A 25,493-nucleotide genomic window follows, 5' to 3' on the forward strand; every position below is an offset into this window, starting at 1 on the left:
GGACTATTAAAGGAATATCTTAAAGGAATATCTTTATTTAAAATTCTAGTGAGATCCTACTCTGTATATATCTACAGTATCTACATTTTAATGAAAGGTTCATGTAGTCCAGGGTTTGAAAAGTTAACTCAGTATAATCAGAATCACTTTTATTGGCCAGGTTCGCACACATGCAATGAATTTGACTCCAGTTTTACGTTGCTCTCAATGTACATGGAGAGAATAAGCATAAATAAAACAGGACAACAAGCTCAACAAAAACAGACATAAACTACTGTGTACAGTAGACAATAGTGCAGGACGCTGAAATAAATATTTACGTGCAGTTATTTCTCTGTACATGGGGTAGGTGGATATGACAGTATAGAAACTGAATAAATATCCTATAAGAAGAGTTTGCGCAAAGTGAATTACTGTTTATCGCATTCATTTAGAAACCAGCAAACCTCCAAAGAAGGCTTTGGTGAAATGTTGTGAAGGATCTTGAGTGCTTACTTCTGAATGCATTTACTTCAGATAATGTCTGAATTAATTATATTAAGGCAGCAGATTCAGTGTATGCCCAAGATACTTACAATGTTGGCTGCTCTGACGTGCATCTCATAGTGGTCCTGCTCTGCTTGGGTTGCTCTGGAAACCTGCGTCTCATCCTCTATCTGGGGACAGAAAACAGTGCGACAACATTACATATACGACTGTGTTTGAAGGGCAAAGAGACGGAAGGTTAAGAGAGAGGGAACGACAGGAAATTAAGACATTAAAGTGGTAGAAGAACAGAGGAACTGGAAGTCACTGTGTCCATGTACCTTCGCTGTTTTGATAATTTCTGTGAAGTTGTCCAGGATGGACCGGATATCATCTTTCAGTCTCTTGTTGTAGTTCTGTAGCAGACTCTCTTTGCTTTGAGGGAGCACTCTCTGAGAAGCCATCGTGCTCAGCAACAGGCGACGTTACCTGTTCACATGAAGTTAAACACACACACACACACACACACACACACCTTCAGTAGCTGCTGAGGTCCACACAATCCGCGAGAAGACGAGCTAAAATAACAGAAACGGGTGAGACGTCTCGAAAAAACGTGTTTAATGTGGTTTCAGTGTCTTTACCACTGCGTAAATATGTTTTAATGTGTGTTCTGTAATGGTTATCACTTACTTCTTACCGCATACTTTGTAAACAATGTCGTTATTGTATAAAACAACCACTACGTTTGCTCTCCTTTCTTCTTGTTGGTGTTTAATGGCGGCTGACATCCGGTGTGTCTGTGCGCATTATCGCCCTCCTATGGTTCCTGAACCTGGTTCCTTCCTGACTCAGTGACATATTGTATGGATATTTCATATTATACACAATGCATAACAGTAACATTAGAGAACAACTAATAAACTGAACGATAAACCTAAATAATGAGCAATATATAACGCAATAACTGAGCAATTTGGTTGGATTTTGAGCAGATAATTTCCTGTGAATATTGCATCAGATGAGTTTCCCTGATCATTTTAGTAGACTTTAAATATAATTCTGTTAGTATTGTTTTTTATTTATTTATTTTACAATCATACATATTTAATAGGCTTCTGTTTTTTTTTTTTTTTTTCTTACAAATTCAGTGTTTGAAATGTTTGAGATACAGCTCGATATTCTTAGAAGTTTTCTCCAGGCTGCTTAAAATTAAGAAGGCATTTGAAGCTTTGGCGACCCCTAGTGGGAGTCCTGACCCATAGGTTGGGAACCACTGCTCTAGTAAATATATAAATTCCAAGGGGCTTTATTGGCATGGGAAACAACATGTTAGCATTGCCAAAGCAAGTGTACAAGAGATTAGTAGATACAATTATAATAACTTAAAATAAAATAGAAAAAAAATAAAAGTAGACAAAACAAGACAAAGTGTCGCTTTACAGAGAAAAGGGTCGGTTTTTATCTCTTTTCTTTAATTTGTGTATTTACATGAATAAATGCTTAAACCACTGGAAGTAAACCTTTCATAACTGTTTAAGTGGCAGAAGACCTACACTCAGAAATAAAAGCACAAATGTTTTATCAGCAAAATGTATTTCAGGCATGAAAAGTAAAAGTTCTCATCATGAAGCAAAACAGTCCCTATAGGCACGTTATAATATTGGGTTGTTATCATTGATTGCATTAACATAAAAGGAGCATTATAATGTTGTAGTTGGTTGAGCTGAAAATGTGTTTGTGTAAGATTAGTGTATAAGTTTTCAGATAAATGTAGTGGAGTTTCTTATATCTGCAGCTGTGTTTTAGTGATTATAAATAACTGCAAAGACTGTGCAACATTTGATTTACATTCATTTAATAGTTTTTTTTTACGATTTACAACATAGTTTTCAAAGGCAGGCTGTGCAGCATAACAAGTATTTCGAGTGCTTTTTTGTCCAACATGTCGAATTCTCCAAAGACTTCCAATATAACACTGTTCGAAATACATTTTACAGCTGTCAAAACACATTCTTAGGGAACCCTGACTCTGTGTCAATGACTATGTGCAACCTTCATGTATACAAGTTGGGTGAGAAACGTGAGAATTTATAAAAAAGATTGTACACTTCAAAAAGAAAAGAAAACAGAGGACTTTACATTGCAACAGAGGAATACATGAATTAAACTTTGGGTTGAAACAGGTTGGATCCCCTTTTCTTAAAAGTGCCATGGTGGGAAACAAAAAGTGTTCCATGATTTTACAAAGCACAAAGACAATAAAATATTCCCAAATGGCGATGGAAATAAATTCAAAAAGGAATGTCATCAATCGGTCACCATTCAAGATTTCACTTACACGATACTACTGTTACAATCCCTGACTGGAACTGCTTAGCATAAGTGCTGTAGATATTTGTGTGACTGCAGGAAAGCATTTTTTTTTTTAAGTTGCAGTTTACGTTTTTATTGTATTTGTTCTTAAGTGTGAGTCACAGTACACATATGGAGTTTATAGATGTCTATGATGGAGTTGAAGGAAAGTCAAAAAGGAAGTTGTACATGAATGTACGCAAGTATTTGGTGGTGAATGCAAGTGCAATAAAACAATGTAAATGCAGCAGTTTGTTTTTTTTAAAGAGGGCACAAAAGGCAAAAGTGATTTGTGCTGTCTGATGTGGTAGAACGGAAGTACTGTAAGAGTGTAAGGCTTCAGAGATATCATCTTGTAAAGTAACAAACAAAAGTCAATCTTCCACATCGTATATAACATAGGAACTACTCTAATGCGTTTTCTATGCCTACCATTTATATACGGTTCGTACGTTACATGGAATAAACACTGATATTCCAATTTCATCAGACAGGACAGTGACCACAAACATAATACACATGACAAAAATGCAAACATTTTGGAACAAAAAAAAGTTTCATATCAACAAATGTTATCTTTGAAATGTCATTATCCAGCATCTGCTTCATAACAAACAAATCTATTGACTTTGAGGGTATAACTGTAAGGCCGTTCAAAGATGTATTGTTTTATGTCATTATAGATAAATTCCACTGAAACATCTTGTCGCAAAAATCTCAATCAAATATAGTGTTGAGAGACTGCGGATGTGTTTCACTCACTCAGTGCTTTACAGTGTCTTTTCCTCTTCCAGGCTTCTGTGAAGTCATGATCTTGTGATTCAAGCTGAATCCATCCTATCTGAGAACTAGGCTGATTATGCGATGGAGGAGTGAGGCGTTATCAGATCATAATTTCACAGTAAAGCTCAAATATACAGGAAAGCTGCAGACAATCTACCCACTCCCTCACTGTGTGGTATTTAGGTGACACAAAAGGTAACTGAGGTAAGCAGGAAAACAATCAAATGCCTGTCCACCACATTGTCTTTGTGTAGATGTACGTACCAAAAGGATTAAGGACAATTCAAAAGGTAAACGGATGTGACAGAAAACACAAAAAGTGACTCGGAATCTGGGAATGATGTCAGTTTTCTTACTCTAATGGAGCATTCAAGTGTGAAGATGACCTTGCACTATCAGAACTAATTGGAGCCAGTTAAGAATGAGATCCATGCAGGCCTGCAGTCCAGCTGCAGCGCTGGTGACAGCATGCAGTACGCCTGTTAGAGTTTGCATAATTAAGTGGCGCCGATACCCACTGCTCTGACCTCCCTGAGTGTGCGTTCAGGGCTTTTCTTGCGGGGCCTTGAGGTGAAAGGGTGCAGAGACGAAAGGGTCTACAGTGCTCACGTCTGAGGTCCATGAGTGAAGAGGTCCAACAGGGACTGACGCCACAGTGGCTTGCCTGCTCACGTTAGACACTACTTTATGAGCTGCTACTGGCTGCTGCGGCACAGGTCCCTCAAAGTGTCGGGAATATTTGGCCAGAGCTTGAGGACGGAACGGTTGTTGGGCGACTTGTCCCAACACACCTTGATCAGGGGATACACCTTGAACTCCAGCAGCATGAGGATATGAGGTCTTGGGGTGAGCTCCTGTAGCCTCCTTTCGTTTTCCGAAGGGAGCCTGAGAGAACACATCGAGCTGCTGCTGAGCCGAAAGGGCGGGACGCGGAAACGGAGCATTGGCGAACACATCGCATGCTTCTTCTTGCTTAATCTGAAATAGGGCTTGAGAGAAAACATCTGTGGCGACTTCTGCCCCCTTTGCTGGCTCGTGTACATGCTGGGAATGATTCGGAGCAAATGTGCTCGGTGTAGGTTGATGGAAGGTAGTAGATGGTTGTGTTGGTGCTGCGTTGGACTGCGATGGTGGGAGGAGGGCTAACTGAGGTGCTGGTTCTTCCTCATCCTCAGAGTCCAGCAGAGGTCTGGAGCCACTGCAGTCATGGGCTGTTTCATGACTCTCAATGGCTCCTTCCTCCTGCTGCTCTTCCTTACAGGCTTCTTTCTCCTCATCTTCATCGCTGGAGTGCACACATCCCTCGTTTATTTGAGATTCTCCTACTGGAGGTTCAGTCTCTTGTCCCTCACCAAGCACAGAGTAGCCATTACTCTCCCCTTGCACATCTGTATCAGAGAGCAGAGATGAGAGAAAACATATGAGAGGTGAACAAAAACTTTAAGACAGTATAAATATTGTAACAAGAAATGTACCACCTGAAGTTCAGCTGACCACTTATCTACCAGGCCATCAAACCTCAGTCACACACATTACATTCTATATGACCGATGGATCATCTGTAACATCTTCAACCACTGAAGAATCAATGAGAACGACCTAACAGTGAGAAACCAGCACAAGACTACAACAATACAGACACATTCTACTCTGAACAAGTCACATAAGACAGACACGACTAGTCAGCTCTACCATTACAACATCAAATAACCTTGTTTCCACAAATTATTCCACAAATTGTTACCACAGCTGCAGTACTATCCTCAACCTCCAAAAACAGTGCCTGGTGTTAGGGGGAAACGGTGACAGCAGTTTAGCTTTTTAGTTAGAATTGATTCTGTTGAGGTAGAGGGAGCTCAGAGGGAGTCAGTAGGTCTGTGGAAACAAGGACAAAAAGCCAGCAAAAGTAGAGGTAATTAGGGACAGACAGGTTTGCACAGATGAGCAGAGACAGATCAGTCTTACCTCAGCAGAGTCGGCAGCAGCTGTTAACTGGCAGCTCTTGGGAAGATGTTAGTTGCAGCCATTAAAGGAAAACACCTGTTTTTGTTTTGTTTTTAAACTTCTTGGGAAATTTCCTTCAGCACGCGATAGTTTCAAACTGTCCACGGTCCATTTCACATAGTATACACTTTTCTACATGATTTGAGCCAGAGTTAATCAAACTGAAAAATGACCCACAGATCATCTAACCAGTCAGAGCTGACTATGGGAACAACAACAAACAGTCAGACTTCTCATGTAATCGTGCAGAATAACGGCTATCAATACCTCACAATACAGCTTATAGACCCTACAGTCTATCTACCATTCAAGGACTCAAAGCCCGCTCCCAAAGTTTCTGGCCTAGAGAGTTAAAATATGTGTCTAGCAACATCCAGGAAGCATATAACTACTAAGAGATGAAGGGGAGTACGAGAGAAAACCTACATAGAAAACACTGGAATAGTCTTTTAAAGCTCGAAAGGACAACTGCGCTAGTTGTCAGACAGACAAGTGTCTGACGACGCTTGTGCTACGTGATGCAATACTGAAATCTGAGCAGAAAAAGGCCTTGGTGGACACCAACAAGTTAGATTAGAACATCTGGAATCTAATTTGGCTCCCACAAGGAAAAATGATCTGCTAATTAAAACAATGAAAATGGAAGAATAAATCTTCAGACCGCCAGCTGGCTCTTTTTTCTTCCGAGTAAAGAATCAAATAACGTGACCAAAAGACTTAATTTACATTCACATAAATGAGTTTTATTCTGTGTCTCTCTTTTTGAACCTTAATTCATAAAAATAGAAGTACACACTCCATAATGATCCTGCATTGACACATGGACATCTGCCAAATCATGTCAAACATTTTGAAATAATCAATCATTTTTATACCTGCCACCATACCAACCCAACCAGCACAATAAGTACATCGGTTTCACACAGCAACACAAGTAAAACTCTACAGCCAAGGCGAGAACTCTACAGGATACAGCACTGTACTGTACTGTCTGATAAGAACATGAAGCATTATTGTAGGATTGCATAGATTAGCAACAAAAATGCAAATGACTTAACTGAACAACATTAGATGGAAAGAAAAAAGCACAGTTTTATTTAACCATGCAAGTTCTTACAGTATTGTCGATGTCTATGACTAACCTTTACAATATGGCATTCTGGGAGGAGGAGGAGAAAGCTATTTATGTCTTAAACTTTAAAATGTACAGTTTTGTGTTTGTATGTACATACAGTGTGTAAGGTGATATGGACCCTAAAACGAGACTTTCCTTAGCTGCAGAAAAGCCAGAATGAAAAGTAATACTTGGTGGGATTTTGACATTAAAGATGTAATGCAAAGTCAACTGTCGTGTGATCAGCCTTTCTTGATGATCATCAACCAAATTAAATAGTTATCAGAGGTAAAAGGTGCTACAGAGATATCGGGAAATAAATTCCGTCATTAGCTCCGTTTTGCTCCCTTTTAGATAAAATCTATCCACGTAATATACGGTAAATTACAAGTACTGGTATTGTGTAAAGAACTGTGGTGGAGGGATAAAAATACTATCCAGTCAGGTAAGTCATAAGCACTTTGTTTCATGTATCGACGATGACATCTAAAACAAAAGCGCTAGCTGAATGCTTGACATGAATGGAGGACAGGCAGAGGGACTTTGGACAGAGGAGAGGGTCAACAACTTTGCACTCTTAAATACAGCTTCATACACAAATATTTTTTTTATCTATATATCCTTATAAATTTTAACATATTTCCTAATAGTACTCAATTCATACATTCATTCTAAAGCACTATCAATAATAGTCACATTTATTCATACCATGATAGATGAAATGCCTTTAAATATTACATACTAAAAAAAAACTACTTTTACCAGTGCTGACAGAACAAATAGTGATTTTATGTACATATAAAGTAGTTTTTCTGAAATGTCACATTGGCCACATGACCTCAACGTAGAGGGGGTGTCAATGGGAGAGGGAGATTTTCATGTAAAGCTTATTTGTTACCACAGTATCTACATTGACATCTACACTGTACCTTCCTCTCTGTAACAGCGGTATGCTGCTTAAAATCTGCTCGTCTTCTCTGACACTGAGAGCAGACTGACACATGGCAAACAGCATTATAATAGTCATTTGCTTTAGCTTTGGCATGGCTGCAAGTCAAATAATTTAATTCCCTTTTTGTTTGTGCTGTGCTTATCTTGACACTGGGTCAGAGATGTGATGTTGAGTTCATGACCCTCGACACAAAAAGATGTCATAAAATGCTCACATACCATTAATGGTTTTTTAGTGTGTTGTAGATAATGCTGACAGTGAAAGCATCTTGCCATGACAATGGAGCCGAATGATTCAGCCATGTAACACTGACTTCGCCAGTTTCAGGATTTCAAGACATCATCCTAACTGACAGATTTACAGGTGGAGTCTCAGGAGAAATAATTCCCTCCTTATGATCCAGAAAGAGGTGACAATATACAGTTCTGCTGAAGCTGCAGCTCTCAATACACGTACTAAGTTACTTTAGATAAATAGCTGTTAAAGACATAGATACTGCTCTATGTGGGAATAGTAGCACAGAAATTAGCAGATCTGACTTCCTAAGATGGTGCACTGAGATCATAGCCAAACAACATGTTTGAAAAAAAAAAGCAGCCTAATTCTCTTTGCACAACAGTAAACCGCGACAGTTAATCTGTAGACTGCCAAAATTTTTCTTTACAAACTGGTTCTATCAGTGCAAACAGCTCTGAGATTTGTTTGATCAATAGTTCACAGGAAAAGTGCATCACATATCCTGGAGGTGTACAGCATTTTGGCTCCTCACTCTTTAGTCAGACCCCTGACACAAATGAGCATGCCCAAAGGAGGCTTGTTTAAATAAAGCTTCAACCCTGAACGAGTACACAAAGTGAACACAATGCAGCTGTGACCAAGCAGTTTAACAAGTGCATACGATGACAGTCGATCACCATGGCAGTGCGCTCAATGAGGGATTTTAATGCAAGTATGAGGAAAGCATGAGGAAGACCATGGTATAGCTGGGACAGAAGCAGACGATATGCTCAGGCATTAATGAAAAGATTTTTACCAGCGTGGGAATGTCAATGGCCAGCAGATATATACGAAACCAGCTTATCAGGCAACTAGAGATGGAGTTGAGGCCAAGGAGGCACATTAAAAGAAAGGTTCCACTGAACCGATCTATGCTGGCGCCTCTCTTTCACATAAGGTGCTACATTAAGTGCCTCTGATCACATCTCTATCCCCCCCCCCCCTCCCTTTGTTAGGATTGCACACTGCCCCTTCGACCTCTCCCACCCCCTCTAGAGGTCGATGAGCTGATCCACCAGCAGAAGGGAGCGGGCCAAGTTGGGGATGCTGGATTCTGAACTGCCACTGTTGCTGCGCGAGTGACCACCTGAAACGTGCCAGAAAGAGAGAGAGAGAGAGAGAGAGAGACAGAGATGGACATGGAAGAGCCGAGGTAGATTGTGAAAAACAAGCAAAAGAATAAGTAATATTAACAGAGATTGTATGGAGAAATTAAGAGCGAGGAGTTGATGAAGATGAAGGGAAAATGATGGCAGAGCAGAGAGATGCATGAACGGGGGCAGAAAGAGAAAAAGAAACAGGCAGAGAGTGAGCTGGGATAATCTTTATACAGCTGCATCATTACAGGGGGGAGAGTAAGGGAATGCCTTTCAAACATGAGGAGACTTTCAAGATAAACTACAAAGAGCCAAACACCTGCGAGGTGGAGAACCACTGGCAGTGTAACATTAGACACAAAAGAGGGAAGGATGACTAATGTGAGAGCTTGATGGGATAAAAAAAAAAGCCTTAATGTGACAAGCACACCCATACAAGCCTTCTTCTCATCAGCAGTCAAAGGAAAAAGCTATGGCAACTAATTTGTGGTTCATTGTCTGGGCTTCTGCAGGTGTGAGTGCTCATCTCGGGATTATGTTAACCTTACCTTGATTTGAGTTTTTGGAGATGAGCACGGGAATAGGGTCAAACTCGTCATCATTGCCTTTCTCCCCACACGACATGAGGAAAGCAGAGTCTGCGGTGAAGGAAGAGGAAGTGAAGGAATGATGGAGGGGGGAAAGAAGTTAACTCAGCCAAAGAAAAGAGCAAAAAGAGGAAGATGCAAAGAGATTAAAATAGATGGAGCCAGGGTAGTCACAGTATTTAAAAGCCATGCATTTTAGGTGGCTTTTGGCTCTTCTACAAATGAGTCAAGGGTCTGTGAATCGGTTATTGAATGTGTCCAATTCCATCATATGTGAGACTTTGTTTTCTGTTCGAACTGTTTTTGAAAGGATCTGCAGCCTGTGAGGGTTTCACGGGCTGAAACACCCAGCATACATAAGGCTAGCCGAGGGGTGCTGCAAAGGGGAGGTCTTACCAGAAGCTGTCTGACCGGGCGGTAGATCCTCCAGACAGGATCCAGAGCCGGAGCCAGGAGGAGCAGAGGAGCAGGAGGAGGAAGGGAGAGCAGAAACAGACTGGTTTCCATGAGGTGAAGTATGAGATAACAGATCGCAACCCAGCAGAGAGTCCTCCCCAGTGAGAGAGTCTGAGATAGGATGAAGCAAAGCCAGAGAGACAAGGGGTCACAGTAAAAATAAGATTGTTAGCTTACAGAGCAGAGGAAAATGCAACTTGTTAGTAAAGGCAGTTCACTGTTTTGTCTCTGAAAGCATATCATAATCTGCATCAAAGCAAAGTTTTCTAGAAATCCAAGAAAATATGCTGCAAAGCCAGGGGCAGGAGCTTTAACACTCAGCAGTAGCTATGAAAATCTACATTTGCCACAACTGATATCCATAATTACAGAAGAATGTTGACTATGGGTAGAAGATTAGCACGGATAATGAAAAATCTGTTAAATGTTCTCACTGAATACTTCACATCATAGAAAAAAACATCATGGTTCAGACTACTGCGCCACACTAAAGCAACTGTTCCAGTCACTGAAGTTAGCTGCCATTTTGAATGAACGACAGGTCAAAATGATTTGTTGTTTTAGTGTTTTTGCCAGGACAAGTGATACATTAGTGAATGCAGCTGTAGAAATCACTCAATAAAAACCTCGGGTCAAGATGATAAGTGAACAAGTGACAAGGGGATCCATGACCACAACTGGAAACAGTTATTCTTGGTGAAAATGCTGCAAAGAATTATGTGTTTTCCCATTCTGTGGTCCAGGATGCTAACCTGGCACGCTGGCCGGGATGAGCTCTGGCTGGCCTGAATGTCGCTGGGCCTGGGGGGCTCCCAAACCAGGAATTAGTGAATCGACACACACATCTGCCTTCACTACAAGGAGACAGCAAGTGGAAAAAACAGCAACACAAAGACATTATTAGTCATTTTAATGAAAATAGATTGCCTTAGTAGGGATAAAATCGGTGGAGGCTTTCGTCACTCCTTCCCCCAGAGGGTCTTTCCAACTTCGTTACCATGTCAGTGAAAGAGGAGAAGGAAAGCAAAGAAGTCGCATGCAGAGCAGACGGGGAATTTTAGGTCAAGGCAGGGGACAAAAACAGAGCTAGTACCATTGGTGGAGCTCTCTGCAGAACTATTGAAGGGGTCAGCCAGGGTTAAGAGGTCAGGGAGCAGCAGAGAAATTTCAGGGGACTTCAGTCCCTCAATCAGCTTCTCTGTGAGCAAGCCAGAGAGAGAAGATGGGAGAGTAGTTGGTGGCAACAGATGGCAAGACAGAGGCAAAAGGCAACAAGGGAGGATTTTGAATACAAATAAAAAAGGAGCAGAAAAACGAAAGAGATATGAAACTCTAGAAATGTGGGGAAATGATTTCATTATAATTACATTTTAGTAATATTTATAATATAGTATATATCAAGCTACATTTTAAGGGACAAAAAATATGTTTAAGAGGCAAAAAGAAAGATGATATAAGAAAGGAAGGAAATGATAGGAGGTGGACTATAAAGACCATCATGTGAACATTTCAAGGTCATTTTACATTCAGATGACTTGGTTGCCTTCAACGTCAATGAAACCAAAATACAACGATAAAATAGTTGAATGATTTGTTAGTTTCTTTCTACCACAGCCACACACTCCAAGGCCAGTAAGCTGAGTGTAAGCTCATGCATTCACAGGACAAAACTCTACTATCCTTTACGAGTACAAGTACGGTACCAAACTATTAATGCATAAAACATTGAGAATTGTTCACACTCTTGAAGTACACACTTCAACATCACACATTTTATTATACAAAACAAGCCAGAGCAATGAGTGAGTTTCTTCCCAGCTGTCATATATTGCATGATGCATCACTGTCTACACCCCAACCCTCTCAACTCATTTTTGGACCGGTGCAGACAAATGAGCAGAGGACATCTTTGTTAAGTTGGTTTTAATAAACATACACTATTTTTATCATTATTTTCTTAAAATGATGCACGTATATTATTATTAAAAAAAAGTACTGATTTGATCAAGTCCATGCATGAAACGACAAACGACTGACTTTTCACTGGGGTTCATACTTACAGGAAATGGCTATGGGGGGAAAATGGGATGGGGGGGCCTTAGACAAGGAATGTGTTGGCTCAGAAAATGGCACAGCAGATGTGACCTTTTGCCCCCTTCGCTATAGGAAAGAGGCCAACACTGATGAAACGCTTTTTACAAATCTCAAAGGTCAAAAGGCTTCTCACAAAGTCAATAAAGAACATATTTAATATTAAATACACTATTTGTTTTACTTAATTTCTACGAGGCTGTCCATATCCTTAGATGGGGCTCTCTGCTCTATCAGCTAGAGGCTGTGTTAGCTTGTGTGCATCCTTGTGAGCGATACAGAGAGAGTCAAAGAGACAGCTTAGGCTGGGTGGAGAAGATTAACCCCATCCTGATTACGTAATAGCCTCAACATTTTTATCCCCTCGGTTCAGGCCTTAAACAGCAACTACACAAAAAGGAGGATACACAGCTAAGAAGCATACACTTCCAAAAGGGCAAAAGGCTAAACTGAGAAGAACATAAAAGTCTGGGTCATCATTTTAACAAGGAAGCATGCTTAACTTTCTCTTGTTCTTAGGGCCACTGGTAAGCAGGCTCCTCCAGCAGTAAGGCAATCCAATTAACAAAGGAGAATTTGTCCTTCGCGTTGCCAGGCAACTGCGAAAGCACAGATCTGCAAATGAGATGCGATCTAGCTGTAGCTATGGTCTCTATTCATGGAAGCTGACAAGGAGCCACTGTGAGGCTGCTCGCTATGTCAACAAGATAGGGCCGTGTACAAATCCAAACCACAAAACTAGCACTAATAAACGAACCACTGGGAAGTGTGATATCCAGGAAAACTACTTAAGTAAATAAAGAAGTGACTCATAAGCTCTGAGAATATATTTGTTCACGAGCCTAAGGCCTGAGAGAATCAAAGGCACAGCTCGTTCTGTGTTATGTTCTGACAAGAAAATTACCTGTGGTGTCACAGAGGGTATTAAAAGGGTCCGGGGCAGTCAACAACGCTGAACCTGCACTCATGATACCTGCAGATCCTTCGGCTTAACATTGCACAGTGGATACAGATGGAAGAGAACAAATGAAGGAACGTGAGAGTATGAACAACAGAAAAAACGAGTGGGTGGGATATAAGCTAACTTTTATGACAACTTCAGACATTCGTCATCCAGCTAAATGGTTGGATTCCACCTATCTCCATATGGAATAGTTGCATGTAGCTGACACATCACTCAAAGAGAAGCCTCCTGGAAAATAATGTATGAAAAGCAATGACACAGTATATTGAGAGGAAATAATAAAAGGCTTACCTGGAAAAGCATTGAGGCCTGGAATGAGATTTTCACTGGAGCCTGTGGCCTTATCTCCTGTTGCAGCAGCTGTGCACAAACAAACAGAAAGTATCAAATACATTTTTAGATCAAACAACTATTTACCAATGCTGCAGGTGTAAGTAATCATGAACCAGTTGAACTCACTCTCAGCTAGCTTTGCAAAGTCTTTGTTAAGCAGCTCCTCCGCTGTTAGCTTGGAGAAGTTATCATCCCCAAATGGGTTCCAGCTGGGCTGCGGGTTGGGTGCAGTAAAGGCTGCTTGGACATCACTATCACCTGGATGATACACACTCTGTTGGGATGAGCAGGGGGAACCAGAGGGAGTAGTGCTGGCTGATCTGCAGTACACAGAGGTGTAAACATAAACAAGGTTAAGAGTGCACAGTGAAATTTGATTATTGGCTGTAAGTGTGCACTGAGCTACTGAAGTATGCAAATAAGAGTGAGTGAGTTATTTAAAGACTGAATCAAGTGATTCTTCTGAAGCTGGATTCTCTGGGATGTAAAGGCGTTGTTTATTCTCCTTTGGGGTTCTGTCATATGAAAGGACTGTCTATTGCCCTTTTCAGCTCACCCAGTGCCATGAAAGGACAGTTCATCCTCGAATCACTGAAGGGAGTTAATTCTGCTCACTTGGACTTATTGAGGCTGGCCTCAGCTGCGGCTGCCTGGAGTAGCTGGGTGGACTTGCTGACTGGGACCCCAAACACGGCACTGTGAGTGACATCACTCAGGATGCGTCTGTGGCCGCTCTTAGGGGCTATCTTTGGCGACGAGGGGGGTGTCAGTGAGCCGACTTTGTGAATCCCTCTGCCAGCCGTCTATAAGGAGAAGAATACATACAGAATGGTAAATATGAGGGAAAATGTCCTTGATGCCAATTTCAGTTTAGTGTATAAAGAGAAACAAAGAAATCGGACTCCCAACACATACGAACACCAAGCAAGCAAGATCTACTGGAAAAGAGAATCAGAAAAAGAAGGATTATAAATTCCTCGAAAACCACAACAGAGAGAAAAACTGTTATGGAAAAGGGGAGAAAGTATTTTCAGTACAGAGATTGTAAAGAAATGGATATACCTCATGAAAACAAAGAGTATGGTCAACAAAGTATGAAAAAAATAATAATTAGATCGCTCAAGGAAGCAGTTTAGAATGCAAAACTAAATGATTTGGTTATCACGTCATTTACACAGTATCTAACTGCAGCAATGAAAGACAGGAATAAAAGAACATATCTAGCTACGTGGCATTCACATTATCCTATTTAATATATTCCGTGAGAGCATTCCTGCCTCCTGTGCCCCAGAAGAGGAATAGTAAAGATGCAGATGTGATTGGAAAGAGACAAGCTGGTAATCAACTCCCTGTCCCAAAAGAGCTGCAGACAGCAACAGGAGTAGGATGTTACCACGATCTCTGGGGCAGCTGCAGTACCAACGACTGCAGACTCAGGGATGGGGGTCAGATGAGAAGCTGCTGTTTCATGGACAGAGGTTACATGCTGTTGCTGCTGTTGGTGTTGCAGTTGCAGGGCAACAACTGGAGGAACAGGCTTAGTTTTGGACTGCAGCAGGGAAGACGGGTGAGATGCTGTTTGCTGTTTCTGTTGCTGGAGGCTCTGCACCAGTTGATGCTACATAAGAACACCACACAGCCAAGCATGAGGAAGGCCTAGTTTGTCATGATTTATAGCTCTTTGACAAGTGCAGCTGCCATTTATAGCATACTTTTCATGGTTTATTTTCTACCCTTTTGACAGTACACAATGGAAATCAAGAGAAAATATAGGACAGAGGGAGGGAGACAGACACAGAGAGATAGAAATGGAGGAGGGAGAGTGAGAAGAAATGTTCACAAAATGTTATAATAAATAGTCTTTTGTCCCTAAGAGCACAGACTGCATTGGAAAAATACACCAGCGATGAATAGTATTATATGTACGTTACATTTTAACTACACTAAACAACAGCTTTTATAAGAAGACATTTTAAACAAGGAGCAGGCCTGCTTAGACTAAAAACACTAACAGAGGGAATAATCAGAGGCGTTACTGTCCATTCATGAATACTTAAAGCAACGTTTCTACCTTAATATAACTTCAGAATTATTTTGATGCTGTTAAACTGTCTTGTAATAGGGTGAAGGGTGCACCCCATACGCCTGTTTGTGCACTATGTAACTTTGGTTTCCAGGTCGGAACAAGTGCATAACCCTTACGGCACTACATCACACAACACCAACTATGTCAGTGATTTTGATTAAACTGGATCATATTTTATGGAGAAAATGTTTTCTGGTTTTCCTCGTGATGTCCTCCGCCTGCTCCACCTCAACTCTCAGTGATTTACAGAGTTTCCTGTCGGACAGTGAAGTAACTGCTGTGAAATGTAGCTGCTGTTAGTTGTTAATCATGAAAAATGCAGTCCATATTTACGATAGTGGTATTGCAGTGGGGGCACGTCACAAAAATCTTTCATAATGTTGCTTTAAATTAAAATTAAAACATCAAAAAGAAATCATAATAGTTTAATTCAACAGCCTGAACCACAAGATAAACAGATACCATGGTCAAACAAACTTGCAGGCCCACAGCATGTGTTTGTATATTTAAGATTACGGCTCATTACCAGCTCAATCAACAGTAATTTGTAAATGGTATCACACTGTGTGTATGGATACTGATATTGTGAAATGAGCTGAACAAACTGATAATCCAAAACTGTGTCTGTATTGTGGTCAATCACGCTAATCAAAATAAATACAATGCTAACACCTGCAAGTGTTGCCAAATACTTACTGTTTTCCAAAGGTTCCATTACACAGGACAACAAAGACCTTTCTAGGAACAGGAAGGAATGAATCAAGTCATCGCTTTTTATCAGTTATTGGACTAATTTGTAAGGGGTCTAATGTTTTCAGATGTGGTGAGAAATCTAGCATGACTGTGCTAAATAAAGTAGAAATATTCTGTGAATAAAGGAATATTTATTTCCCAACCATTTTTACTCAAACTATTTGCTCTGACACTGTTTTTTTTGGTTGAAGATTTGACTGTATGCCTGAAAATGACTCAAGACGTACACACTGTATTTTCACACCACCGGCCAGCATCTGTAAGTGAGTCAAAAAGTAATTTTTCATTTTTCGTCTGCCAAGATGCCTACCTGCTGGTTACTCTGCGGGCTTAAGAAGGCAGCGACCTGCTGCTGCTTCATGAGGAGCTGCTGATGCTGCGGTGTAGCCTGCGGCTGCATGTTGGCGGTCTGAACTGGCTGTGTAGCAGGAGCCTGTTGAGCAGGTTGGACAGCAGCTGCAGCTGTTGGTGGGACATTCATGCCAACACCTGGAAGGGAGAAAAATTAGAAGAAAGAGAAGAATATGGACCTATCATTTATCACATCAAATTTATCTTTTGAAAAAGCAACCACAGAACACAAATTTGGACAGATTCTTGTTTTTATCTAACTGTCAAGTACGCAAACTTTTGGCATGTTGTAAAAATAAAAGGTGAATTAAGTGTTTGTGCATTTGTATTTGTGTGTAACTATTTATGTAATTGTAAGCTTCCTTAAATGTCAAAAAGGACCTTCAAATTAGAAACATTTCAATTTCAATAACTGGTCATATTTGAGCAAGCTGATGCTTTGGGCCAAATCTCCACTTTCATCTGACAAAGAAAATATATAAATAAAGCAAGAAAATACTTTTCTATATTGTAAGGTAACAATGAAAGCATTTATTTTACATAAAGGATTAAGAATAGCTGAATAAGTATTTTTAGAATTAGTTTTTGCCACTTTTTATATCAACACATTATACATTTTAAACCACAAACACTACTTAGAGACCCAGCAAATGAGTGCATTACAATTGCCCATAAAAAAACATGAGAGTATGCTGCTGTAATTAATGTGACATCATGCCACCATCTATTCTGTTTGCAAGTGGGCAACAGATGGATAGGCTTGTCATGTCAAAGGACTCATAAAAAGACAATTAAAAGCCTTTTAAGAATGGGCTAATTGAATCATTGGGAATACAAGTCCTTGATAGGCTTTAGACTCAAATTCTTGAGCAATTCACTATGCTGAAATCAATATGCAATGTCACTTTGAGTATAGTGTTACCAGGATAACTGCCACCATAAATGCAGGCCCATATTACTTGGTAAGAAATGGCCTGACACACAGAGTTACTCATACCTATGGCCTGGGGTGCTCCAGCAGCCACATTGGGTCTCTTGCGCGGGGTGAGAGCTGGCTGGATGGGAAGAATGCCTGATATCGGCTGAGGCTGAGCCTGGCCAGCCTTGGGTCGTTGCCGAGGTGCAATTGAGGTTTCCATGGTAGGAATGGGGTCTGTGAGCCTGATGGAGGGAAAAGAGAAAACTGACTGATAATGTAGAAATGTCTTACAAAGATTACAACACTTGAATGCTTTACCTTTTACCCACCTGGCTTTGGATTGACTCTTTTTGGCCACTGCTTCACTGGCTCTGATAGGCTCAGGAAGTTTTGCAGGAATAGGTGAATTCTACAAAAGTAAGGTGATTTGCAAAGAGTTAAAAAAATCAGTGAGGCATTGCTAAAACATTTTGAGTGTCACAGTTACACTCCAGTATTGATTTGCAGTTTCCATGAATGCACCATTATTCCCCATTTTAATAATACTTAAGGGGTGAGGTCAGAATTTTGGCTGAATCAGAACATCAGTGCTGAGCTACTTTGTAAAGGCATTAGAAAAGCAGGATAAATGGAGGGCAGCCAACTGGCCAAGCAAAAAAGCTGAGCTTCTCTCCATTATCATTATGTCCTAGATTACTTTCCTTAGAAAGCAACAAAACAGTCGAATCAGTGTCTGCCTAAATTATTAGAAGAAAAGAGCTGCACAACTGTTAATGTTTAACAGTAACGCTGCAGCATATTCCCATCCCAAATTCCTGCCATTCCTCATGCCATGGCGACTTACATGCACATTTGGAACTGAACACTCTCGTCGGGCAAGTTTAAAGGCGAAGTAGGATATTTGGTAGATGTCTGGTCTCTTATCTGGGTCAGGTTCCAGCATGTATCCTGAAAAATCAAGGATGTTTAGTTTCAGTCAGAAAATGTACATTCAAACTTTTAGTAACTGCACATACACAGGATGTAGATGCTGTATGTAGGGCAGTGTGTATATTCTAAGGAACAAGGTTACTCACTGATGAGACAGTGCATGTCCTGGGAGTAGCGCGAGTTGTCTGGGATAGTAAAACTCCCATCACAGATAGCTACTTGGCTCTCCCCAAAAGGAAGCGTGAAGTAGCACAGCTTATAAAGTAGACAACCCATGGCCTGTACAGACAAGAGAGAAACACTTAAATGTGAGTCTGTGTCTAGCATGTACATACTTATACACATTATTATCATGGTGAATTTACTGTGATCATACACTCATCATAATGTAGTATATTGGTATTAAACACAGTCCTCCTCACCCAAATGTCTGCCTTTGTTGTGATGATCTTCCCACCATATAGGTTGACCATCTCTGGAGCGCGGTATGACAGAGTAGTGTACCTGGTTTTAAGAGCAGACCAATGAGCTTCTGAATGTTAATAAGAGAAAGGACAGAAGGTATAAATAACTCAGAAAACTCACTTTTTGATTTCTTCCTCCACGACGGGCACCCCCTCTGTCTGAGGGTTTTGGAAGCGGTTGGTGGCACTTCCAAAATCACAGAGCACATAGTGTCCCCGGTCATGCAGAAGAATATTTTCCACCTACATGAGGAGGACAAGAAGAGACCTATCAGGCCTGATAAATGACTTCCAAATAATCATTGTGGCCATCAATTAGCTAGCCTTATGCAACGAGTAGTACGTACGGGGAATAAATAAGACTTGCCTTGAGATCTCGATGGACGATTGGAGTCTTGCACTGGTGGAGACGAGCGACCGCCTCACACGTGTCACAAAAGATCTGTAACACCTCGGCTTCAGTGAAGCCCGTCTGTAACCGCTGGTTCATTAGGTTAACCACCTGCCCGCCTACATACAGCAAACAGGTCAATGAGTCTATTAAATATCAGCTCATGGCAAGTTGACACATATTTTTATCAATAAACAACAATTTTGTTACTGAAATCGGTTACTTGAACACTGCATGGTGGTGCTTGTAGAGAAAAAAGTGTTACAAAACTTTTAAAATTAGGTTAATACAAAAGATCTGTTCTCTGTACTCTGTGTTAACTCGACTCTACAGAGGCTTCAACAGCTACACAGTAATGTTAAAATTTCAACTTTCTATAAATAACAGCACTCAGTTATGCATCGACTGAAACAGACGTTCTATTGACCACGGCAGCTATCAGTCGAACATTTGCCTTCACACAGAACAGGATGCTGTGAGGAGCCGAGGGTAATGGAGCTTTGAATTCAACAGAGACCGAAAGGGATGGGGGGTGGCTGGTTTACCTCGACAGAAGTCCATTAAGATTAGGACTTCCCACACATCGCCAGCTCCAACTGCAGTTATGCTGGAGTCCAGGAAACCAACTATGTTTTTGTTGCCCACTAGGTCCCTCTGTGTAACCAAACAGAGAGAGAGCGACATTGACAAACAATGGAGATACAGTTTATACACAGTATCATACATACGATTTTACTCACTCAACACTTGGCTTGGTATATTACAACGTTAATCCATGTTTGTAAGTATTCTGTCTATTTTTATCTGCTGACAGATGCAGTCCAGTGATAGTCATGCCACCCAGGAACTGCTCAGTTTCACTTACAGTAAGGACTCTAGTTGGGAAATAGACAGGCAAGGGAGCTTCAACATTTTTAGAAGACTCCCATGTGTTAAAATGGCATTAATTAAAACCCAACCCTTCTGTTACCCTCACTATTTCTGGGTCAAAGAGTATTTTCAGAGTACATAGGACTTCAAGCATTCTGGGTTAGGTATGAAAAAAAAAAAAAAGCAAGTATGTAAATGTATCTCTCTATGTGTGGAAAGTTATGTTACACTAGCTGGATGTTCCTGTCCTTAATCTCTGCCCACCTCAGACTGCAAGCAGGTTAACATTACACACAATTACACACAATTACACAATCTGCTCTCACAAGATTGTCTCCTCGTAGTGTCAAAAATAAAATGTAGTTCGCTGCACTCAGCAGTCAGTTACTGGACTGTCTTACTCACCATAATCTGTATCTCAAGGTTGCAGACCTGCAGATCGTGTTCATTGTTGACATACATCCTTTTTAGTGCACAACGTAGGCCCTGGTGAGTCCGCACCAAAAAAACTATGGCAAAACCTCCTGCAAATGAGAAAAGAGAAGACGAAAAGAGAATGAACACGGACATCTCATACACTTTCATCCATAAATCAATGTAATACAGAATTACTTTCTCAAAATATCTTGTACACACTATACATGGTGACATGTTTTTTTTAAGTAAGATACTAATGAAACCTATTAAAACCTGGTTAGTTTTGCTTTTCACTACAGTCACTGTCAGTTGAGGATATTCTGTAGTGCTGCACCAGTATAACCAAGAGAGAAGACAGCCAATTGTGTGTGTCAATTAAATTGATTCTGACAGCAACATGAGACACCACAATTTATCTTTTCTGAAAGGGTCTTCAAGCCAAACATCCCTCAGCTGTGCTCTGACCCTGACAGGTCAGACATCTCTTTATCGTGGCAGCTAATGAGACTGGCTGATGGAATTGGCTTCTGCTACACGAATATGTTCATATATATGTCTTTCATGCTATCACAGCAATAAGGTAAAGAAAGGAGTGCTTAAAGGGAATACTGTATGCAATGAGCGCATGGTAAAAGGGAGCTTGAAACAGCACTGTGTGAGTCAGCAGTTACGTTGAGGGGAAGGACGCAAGAAGTAGATAAACACTGACACAAGATACAGGAACTGAGAGAATTCATCATCCCACCTATGGCCGCCGTGATGCTGACACATAGGGAAAACCACGAGATGGCTATATTCCATAGAAACTCAACAACAAACAACCACACAGTTGACTAAAACACTTATTTCTGTTAACAGATGTGAATAAATATACCTGAGACAAGGTGAGCTACAATTTACACGTCACACAATCGTTTTCAGTTTCTATACAGTAAACTGTGTCGCAAACATTATCAGTTTTGGTTGTACTGCACTGAACTGTGGACTGTGCGATTCTTTATGGTCTTCACTGACTTCTAGATGTGATCTGGCCTCAGCTTGCTTTTGGTTCTCTCTTGATTTTATGTTGACAGCATGTAGCAGCTTTCACTGTAAAAGTCTGAATTGAGTTGTTACCGCAGCTCTTCTGTTCACAGTTTTTTTCCTCTCTCACAGCTTGTGTTAATGCCATGCACTGGGCTGACTCATCCGGCTGGCACCAGTAAGCCAAGGACAGCTCCATGTGACTGATGGGTGTCGTTCTACAGACCGCCTTAGGCAACATTACTGTGGGCCTTATAATTAACAGAATGAACGGAGAACATAAAGATGATGGGTGTCAGAACAACTGAATGCTGGTTCAATAAATACAATAACCCTCACTTGTGAAAGCGGTGCTCGGTGCTGTGTCCGACAGGGTGGAGCTGGGTCACCGTGTGGGATAACACATCACAGCTCTTCTGATGTCATCAGCTACGAATTCAATACTGGAAATTTCACAATGAAGTGCAAAAAATCTGCAACACAGTGCTGCACCAGGAGACACAGTACTGGCAGAGCACTTCGTAATTAGTGTTAATAATACACTTTGCAATGTGTTTGCAAAGAAAACAATATCAAACTAACTGAGACCCGATCCTGAATAAGAATAAACATAACATACGCCTTAAGTGTGTGTGTGTGTGTGTGTGTGTGTGTGTGTGTGTGTGTGTGTGTGGGATGTCAGAGTTCAAACAGTTGAAGCCCTACTGTCTAATCTGAGATGCCTGTAAGAAAGGTGAGGGCTTAGCAGCCGTCTTAAGCAACATTTAGCAGTGGTCTACTCTCTTAGCTGACCGTGTGGACAAAGTACAGCTACAAATAGCCACTGCCTCTTGACGTAACCGACTGTCAGGATTATACCACTATAGCTTGTGCATACACGCTCGACCTCTACTACTGTGAAAAAGCGTAGTGAGCGGTCGCAATGTCGGGCCACAGTTCGGCATCAGTGTAACTTGCATAACTAAATCTTGGCTTAGGACTGCGACGCATGCCCTCACGACTACTATGCTGTTTACAAACACGCTGTAGCTGTAAGGTTACACGACACTGCAAACACAGCACAAACACAAGCACCAGTCTCACCTACTGGAGGTAAAATGAGCATGGACTGCCCAGGCTTAGTTAGAGAAAAGCTTATGCACAGAAACTAGATGATTTTGGTTTACAAATGAGGGAAGGGCTAACTGAAGCTTCATACTGTGTAGTCTGGGAACACATTTTAAATAAATCTCCAGAACAGGTCTAATGTTACCAGCATCAACTCCATACAGACAAAAGAAAACACATGTTGTTGATAGTAAAGAGAGAAGGCTGTGTCTTCAGACAACTAGCTGAGAACAACTCCCAAACAAGCCCAAATATCCAAAATAAAAACCACGACATGACGACATGATTCCAGGTATTAACCTTTGAGCCTGAAGCTACAAAAGCTAATGTGTCCCTCTGACTGCTTTTGTCTGTATTGTGAAAAGTGTGTTTATGACAACAAAGGGAATAGACAAAGGGGGAAAAAAAAAACCAGCATTTCCAAATGGAGCAGCCAGCAAACGGAAACTAATAGCCCAGAATACAACCAAAACCATCTGAATAAATAGGTCTAGTGACACCAGGGGGAATCACCGCCGGGACAAGACAAAAATATAATCTGCAGAAAAACATTCCAACTAGCATTGTTCATTTTCACAGTCTATGCAAAATCCTGTTTACGAGATCGATTACCAATCTCAGTGCTGCCTTTCTCTCAAGTGTCTGCAGGTGTTTCTACGGACTGATGAGAAAACTACAATAATCACCAAAAGACAAGAAAATTCCAGTAAAGGTTTCCACTGACGTCTCCATGTAGGGTAGAAGTGAGGTTAGATGTCTGCCCCACAGTGTGGCCAAACAGATGGGGCCCCATCTATAGTACTGATGAATTAATCAGTCTTCTTTCGTCTATTATTTAGTAGCAGGCACTCTTAGCTAGCGGAGCATGGCAGACTCTCACTGCAAAGATAAATGACCACAGGAAACCTGTAAACCTTTATCATGAAGCCTGTTTAACCGTGACCTGGTAGAGACTAGCTTTAAAGACAAGACCAGTTTCCAAAAAAACATTTCTCAGGCATTATTTGGATTCACCCACAGCTAATTGACATGTTTTAACATGGAAGAGTTGGGTATGCATTAGGTGTGAAAGGCCCACCTTATCAGGAGAACATCATAATAACCTTTAACCCCTTCTAACCAACATTAGCTGATTAAAAAACTTATAAAATCTACCATTGTGATTCGTCACTCCCTTTGTAAATACCAGGACAGATGACTCAGCAAGGCACTGGTCCTTTACAGCGCAGCAGAAAATCCAGTTGTACTATGTTCCTCCCAGCCTGGAGGTAAAGCAGTGATAGTAAAGAGAAGTGAACCTGAACTGTCACCTGCACAGCATGAACACTCCTCCCTCCCTCTCCCACATTTGATTATAATTCCTCACTTTGGTGATCAGTGCACAAAAGCAAGCACGCTCAGGCCACACAAGAAAAGTGAATGAACATCAGAAGAGCAGACTGACACTGATACTGACTTTCCCATCACTGACAAAAAGCTGGTAGTGTTGTTGCTCCAGCTGGGCCCAGTCCTTTAATGTTACCTGTCCGTCCTCTCCTCCACAGTGTTGTGCATCTGGTTAAACGTGTTTACGCGACATGTATTTTATGTATTTTATGTATGCAATGCCACACAACAGAAAAGCCACATCATTCACCTTCAGCGACAATTTCCTCCACGGTCACTTGATACCGTCCAATGGTGAAGACCCGTCCGATGAAGCTGCCACCGCCGCCGGAACCAGCGCCTCCTCCGCCGGCTCCGGAGCCAGGCCCGGAGCTCACCAACTCCCGGCGAGAATCAAAAAATTTCTTCATCTCCCCTCAGAGGTTGTCCAAAGCACGATCAAGTCCAAAATGTATTAATATCGTTAACAACAAGTGGGTAAACCCCGCCGCTGGTCGCTGAGGCGCCGGCGTTAACGCTTTAGCAATTTTTCAATAATTGAATGAGCTAGCTTCGAGCTAAATGTTAGCCAACTAGCTGAACCTCAAAAAAAAAAAAAAAAAAAATAACAACCCCGTAAACACAACTGTTTGAACAGCAGCCGGAGTCGAAATACGGGTGATAAAACAATAAGATATAAGGGTGGGAAGTCGCCGCTTTCCAGTCTGAACCGAGAGAAGACACACTGCTAGCCGTTAGCTCACCTAGCCAGCTAGCTTCAGCAGCTAGGTGCGGTGACAGCTGTCAGGTAAGACCTCAGGGTCCAATGCAGCTTATTACACATCTCCACCGACGTTTTCTTCCACCCGAAGTGTTACTTAGTTCACCTGCTGCTCGACTCTTCTGTGTCGTTGTAAAAAATAAAATAAAAAATAAAAAAAATGACTCCACTTTCTGCTGTGCGTCCAGCCGGCTGAAGGCTGGTCAACTAACTTAATGCCAGAGCTAACGGAGCTACAAACACAGTGGATGCTAAGTGGGAAGAGACGCTCTGTTGTGATTGGTCACATGAACAACGACTTCCTGTCAGTCTGCTCTAGTCCCACAGCGCCTCTAAGCTCCCACAAGGAGCTTCTAGTCCCGGTCTAGTCAGGCCTCAGTCCCACAGCCTCTAGTCCCACAGCTCTAGTCCCCCAGGAAGTCTAGTCCCGGCCCGCACCACCCTACGTCGCGCTCCAGGCTTAGTCCCCCCACACTCTGCTCCCATCAGGCTCTAGTCCCTCAGGCTCTAGTCCCCCAGGCTCTATCCCCAGGCTCGTAGTCCCCAACAGGCTCTAGGT

At 41.4% G+C, this 25,493-nt stretch overlaps 2 protein-coding genes across 7 annotated transcripts in view; both read right to left on the reverse strand.

Moving 5' to 3' along the window:
* med22 (mediator complex subunit 22) overlaps positions 1-1,310 on the reverse strand; it is a 4,134-nt gene extending 2,824 nt beyond the window's left edge. For 2 of the 3 annotated variants that reach the window (XM_035658124.1, XM_035658126.1), the window contains exons 1-3: positions 1,159-1,310; positions 807-954; positions 576-656 (exon numbers count right to left, since the gene is read on the reverse strand). In XM_035658124.1, coding sequence (XP_035514017.1) covers positions 576-656; positions 807-929 — 204 coding nt within the window. In that variant the 5' untranslated portion in view covers positions 930-954; positions 1,159-1,310. The remainder of the gene's footprint in view (positions 1-575; positions 657-806; positions 955-1,158) is intronic. The other variant, XM_035658125.1, reaches the window with a different exon arrangement.
* Positions 1,311-2,306: 996 nt separating this feature from the next.
* Positions 2,307-25,175, reverse strand: LOC118325301 (AP2-associated protein kinase 1-like). 4 transcript variants are annotated; one of them, XM_035657925.1, is made up of 20 exons: positions 24,425-25,175; positions 20,647-20,765; positions 19,917-20,025; positions 19,348-19,490; positions 19,102-19,223; positions 18,939-19,020; positions 18,663-18,795; positions 18,431-18,534; positions 17,916-17,995; positions 17,665-17,828; positions 16,627-16,805; positions 14,871-15,095; positions 14,093-14,280; positions 13,604-13,797; positions 13,436-13,504; positions 10,842-10,943; positions 10,030-10,200; positions 9,595-9,684; positions 8,937-9,036; positions 4,854-4,991 (listed from the first exon to the last, which is right to left on the reverse strand). In XM_035657925.1, the coding sequence occupies exons 1-19, from the start codon at positions 24,582-24,584 to the stop codon at positions 8,942-8,944; spliced, it is 2,529 nt and encodes an 842-aa protein (XP_035513818.1). In that variant the 5' UTR covers positions 24,585-25,175; the 3' UTR covers positions 4,854-4,991; positions 8,937-8,941. The 4 variants fall into 4 exon arrangements, with proteins under 4 accessions (XP_035513815.1, XP_035513816.1, XP_035513817.1 ...); XM_035657922.1 differs by lacking the exon at positions 8,937-9,036 and having other exon boundaries at positions 2,307-4,991; XM_035657923.1 differs by lacking the exons at positions 8,937-9,036; positions 9,595-9,684 and having other exon boundaries at positions 2,307-4,991.
* Positions 25,176-25,493: the final 318 nt, after the last annotated feature.

This window comes from Morone saxatilis, unplaced genomic scaffold (genome assembly GCF_004916995.1).
Source record: "Morone saxatilis isolate NCDOM2014 unplaced genomic scaffold, NCSU_SB_2.0 Contig16, whole genome shotgun sequence".
NCBI classification, from domain to species: domain Eukaryota; kingdom Metazoa; phylum Chordata; class Actinopteri; family Moronidae; genus Morone; species Morone saxatilis.

What these genes read in the sequence shown, in the direction of transcription:
- LOC118325301 (XM_035657922.1), bottom strand. Translation starts at nt 24,584, where the DNA reads ATGAAGAAATTTTTTGATTCTCGCCGGGAGTTGGTGAGCTCCGGGCCT. An exon ending in CTTAATGGACTTCTGTCGAG is followed by an intron (nt 19,491 to 19,916) that starts GTAAACCAGCCA and finishes TGCTGTATGTAG; the next exon opens with GCGGGCAGGTGGTTAACCTA. An exon ending in GCCCGCAGAGTAACCAGCAG is followed by an intron (nt 15,096 to 16,626) that starts GTAGGCATCTTG and finishes GTTCTTATGTAG; the next exon opens with CATCAACTGGTGCAGAGCCT.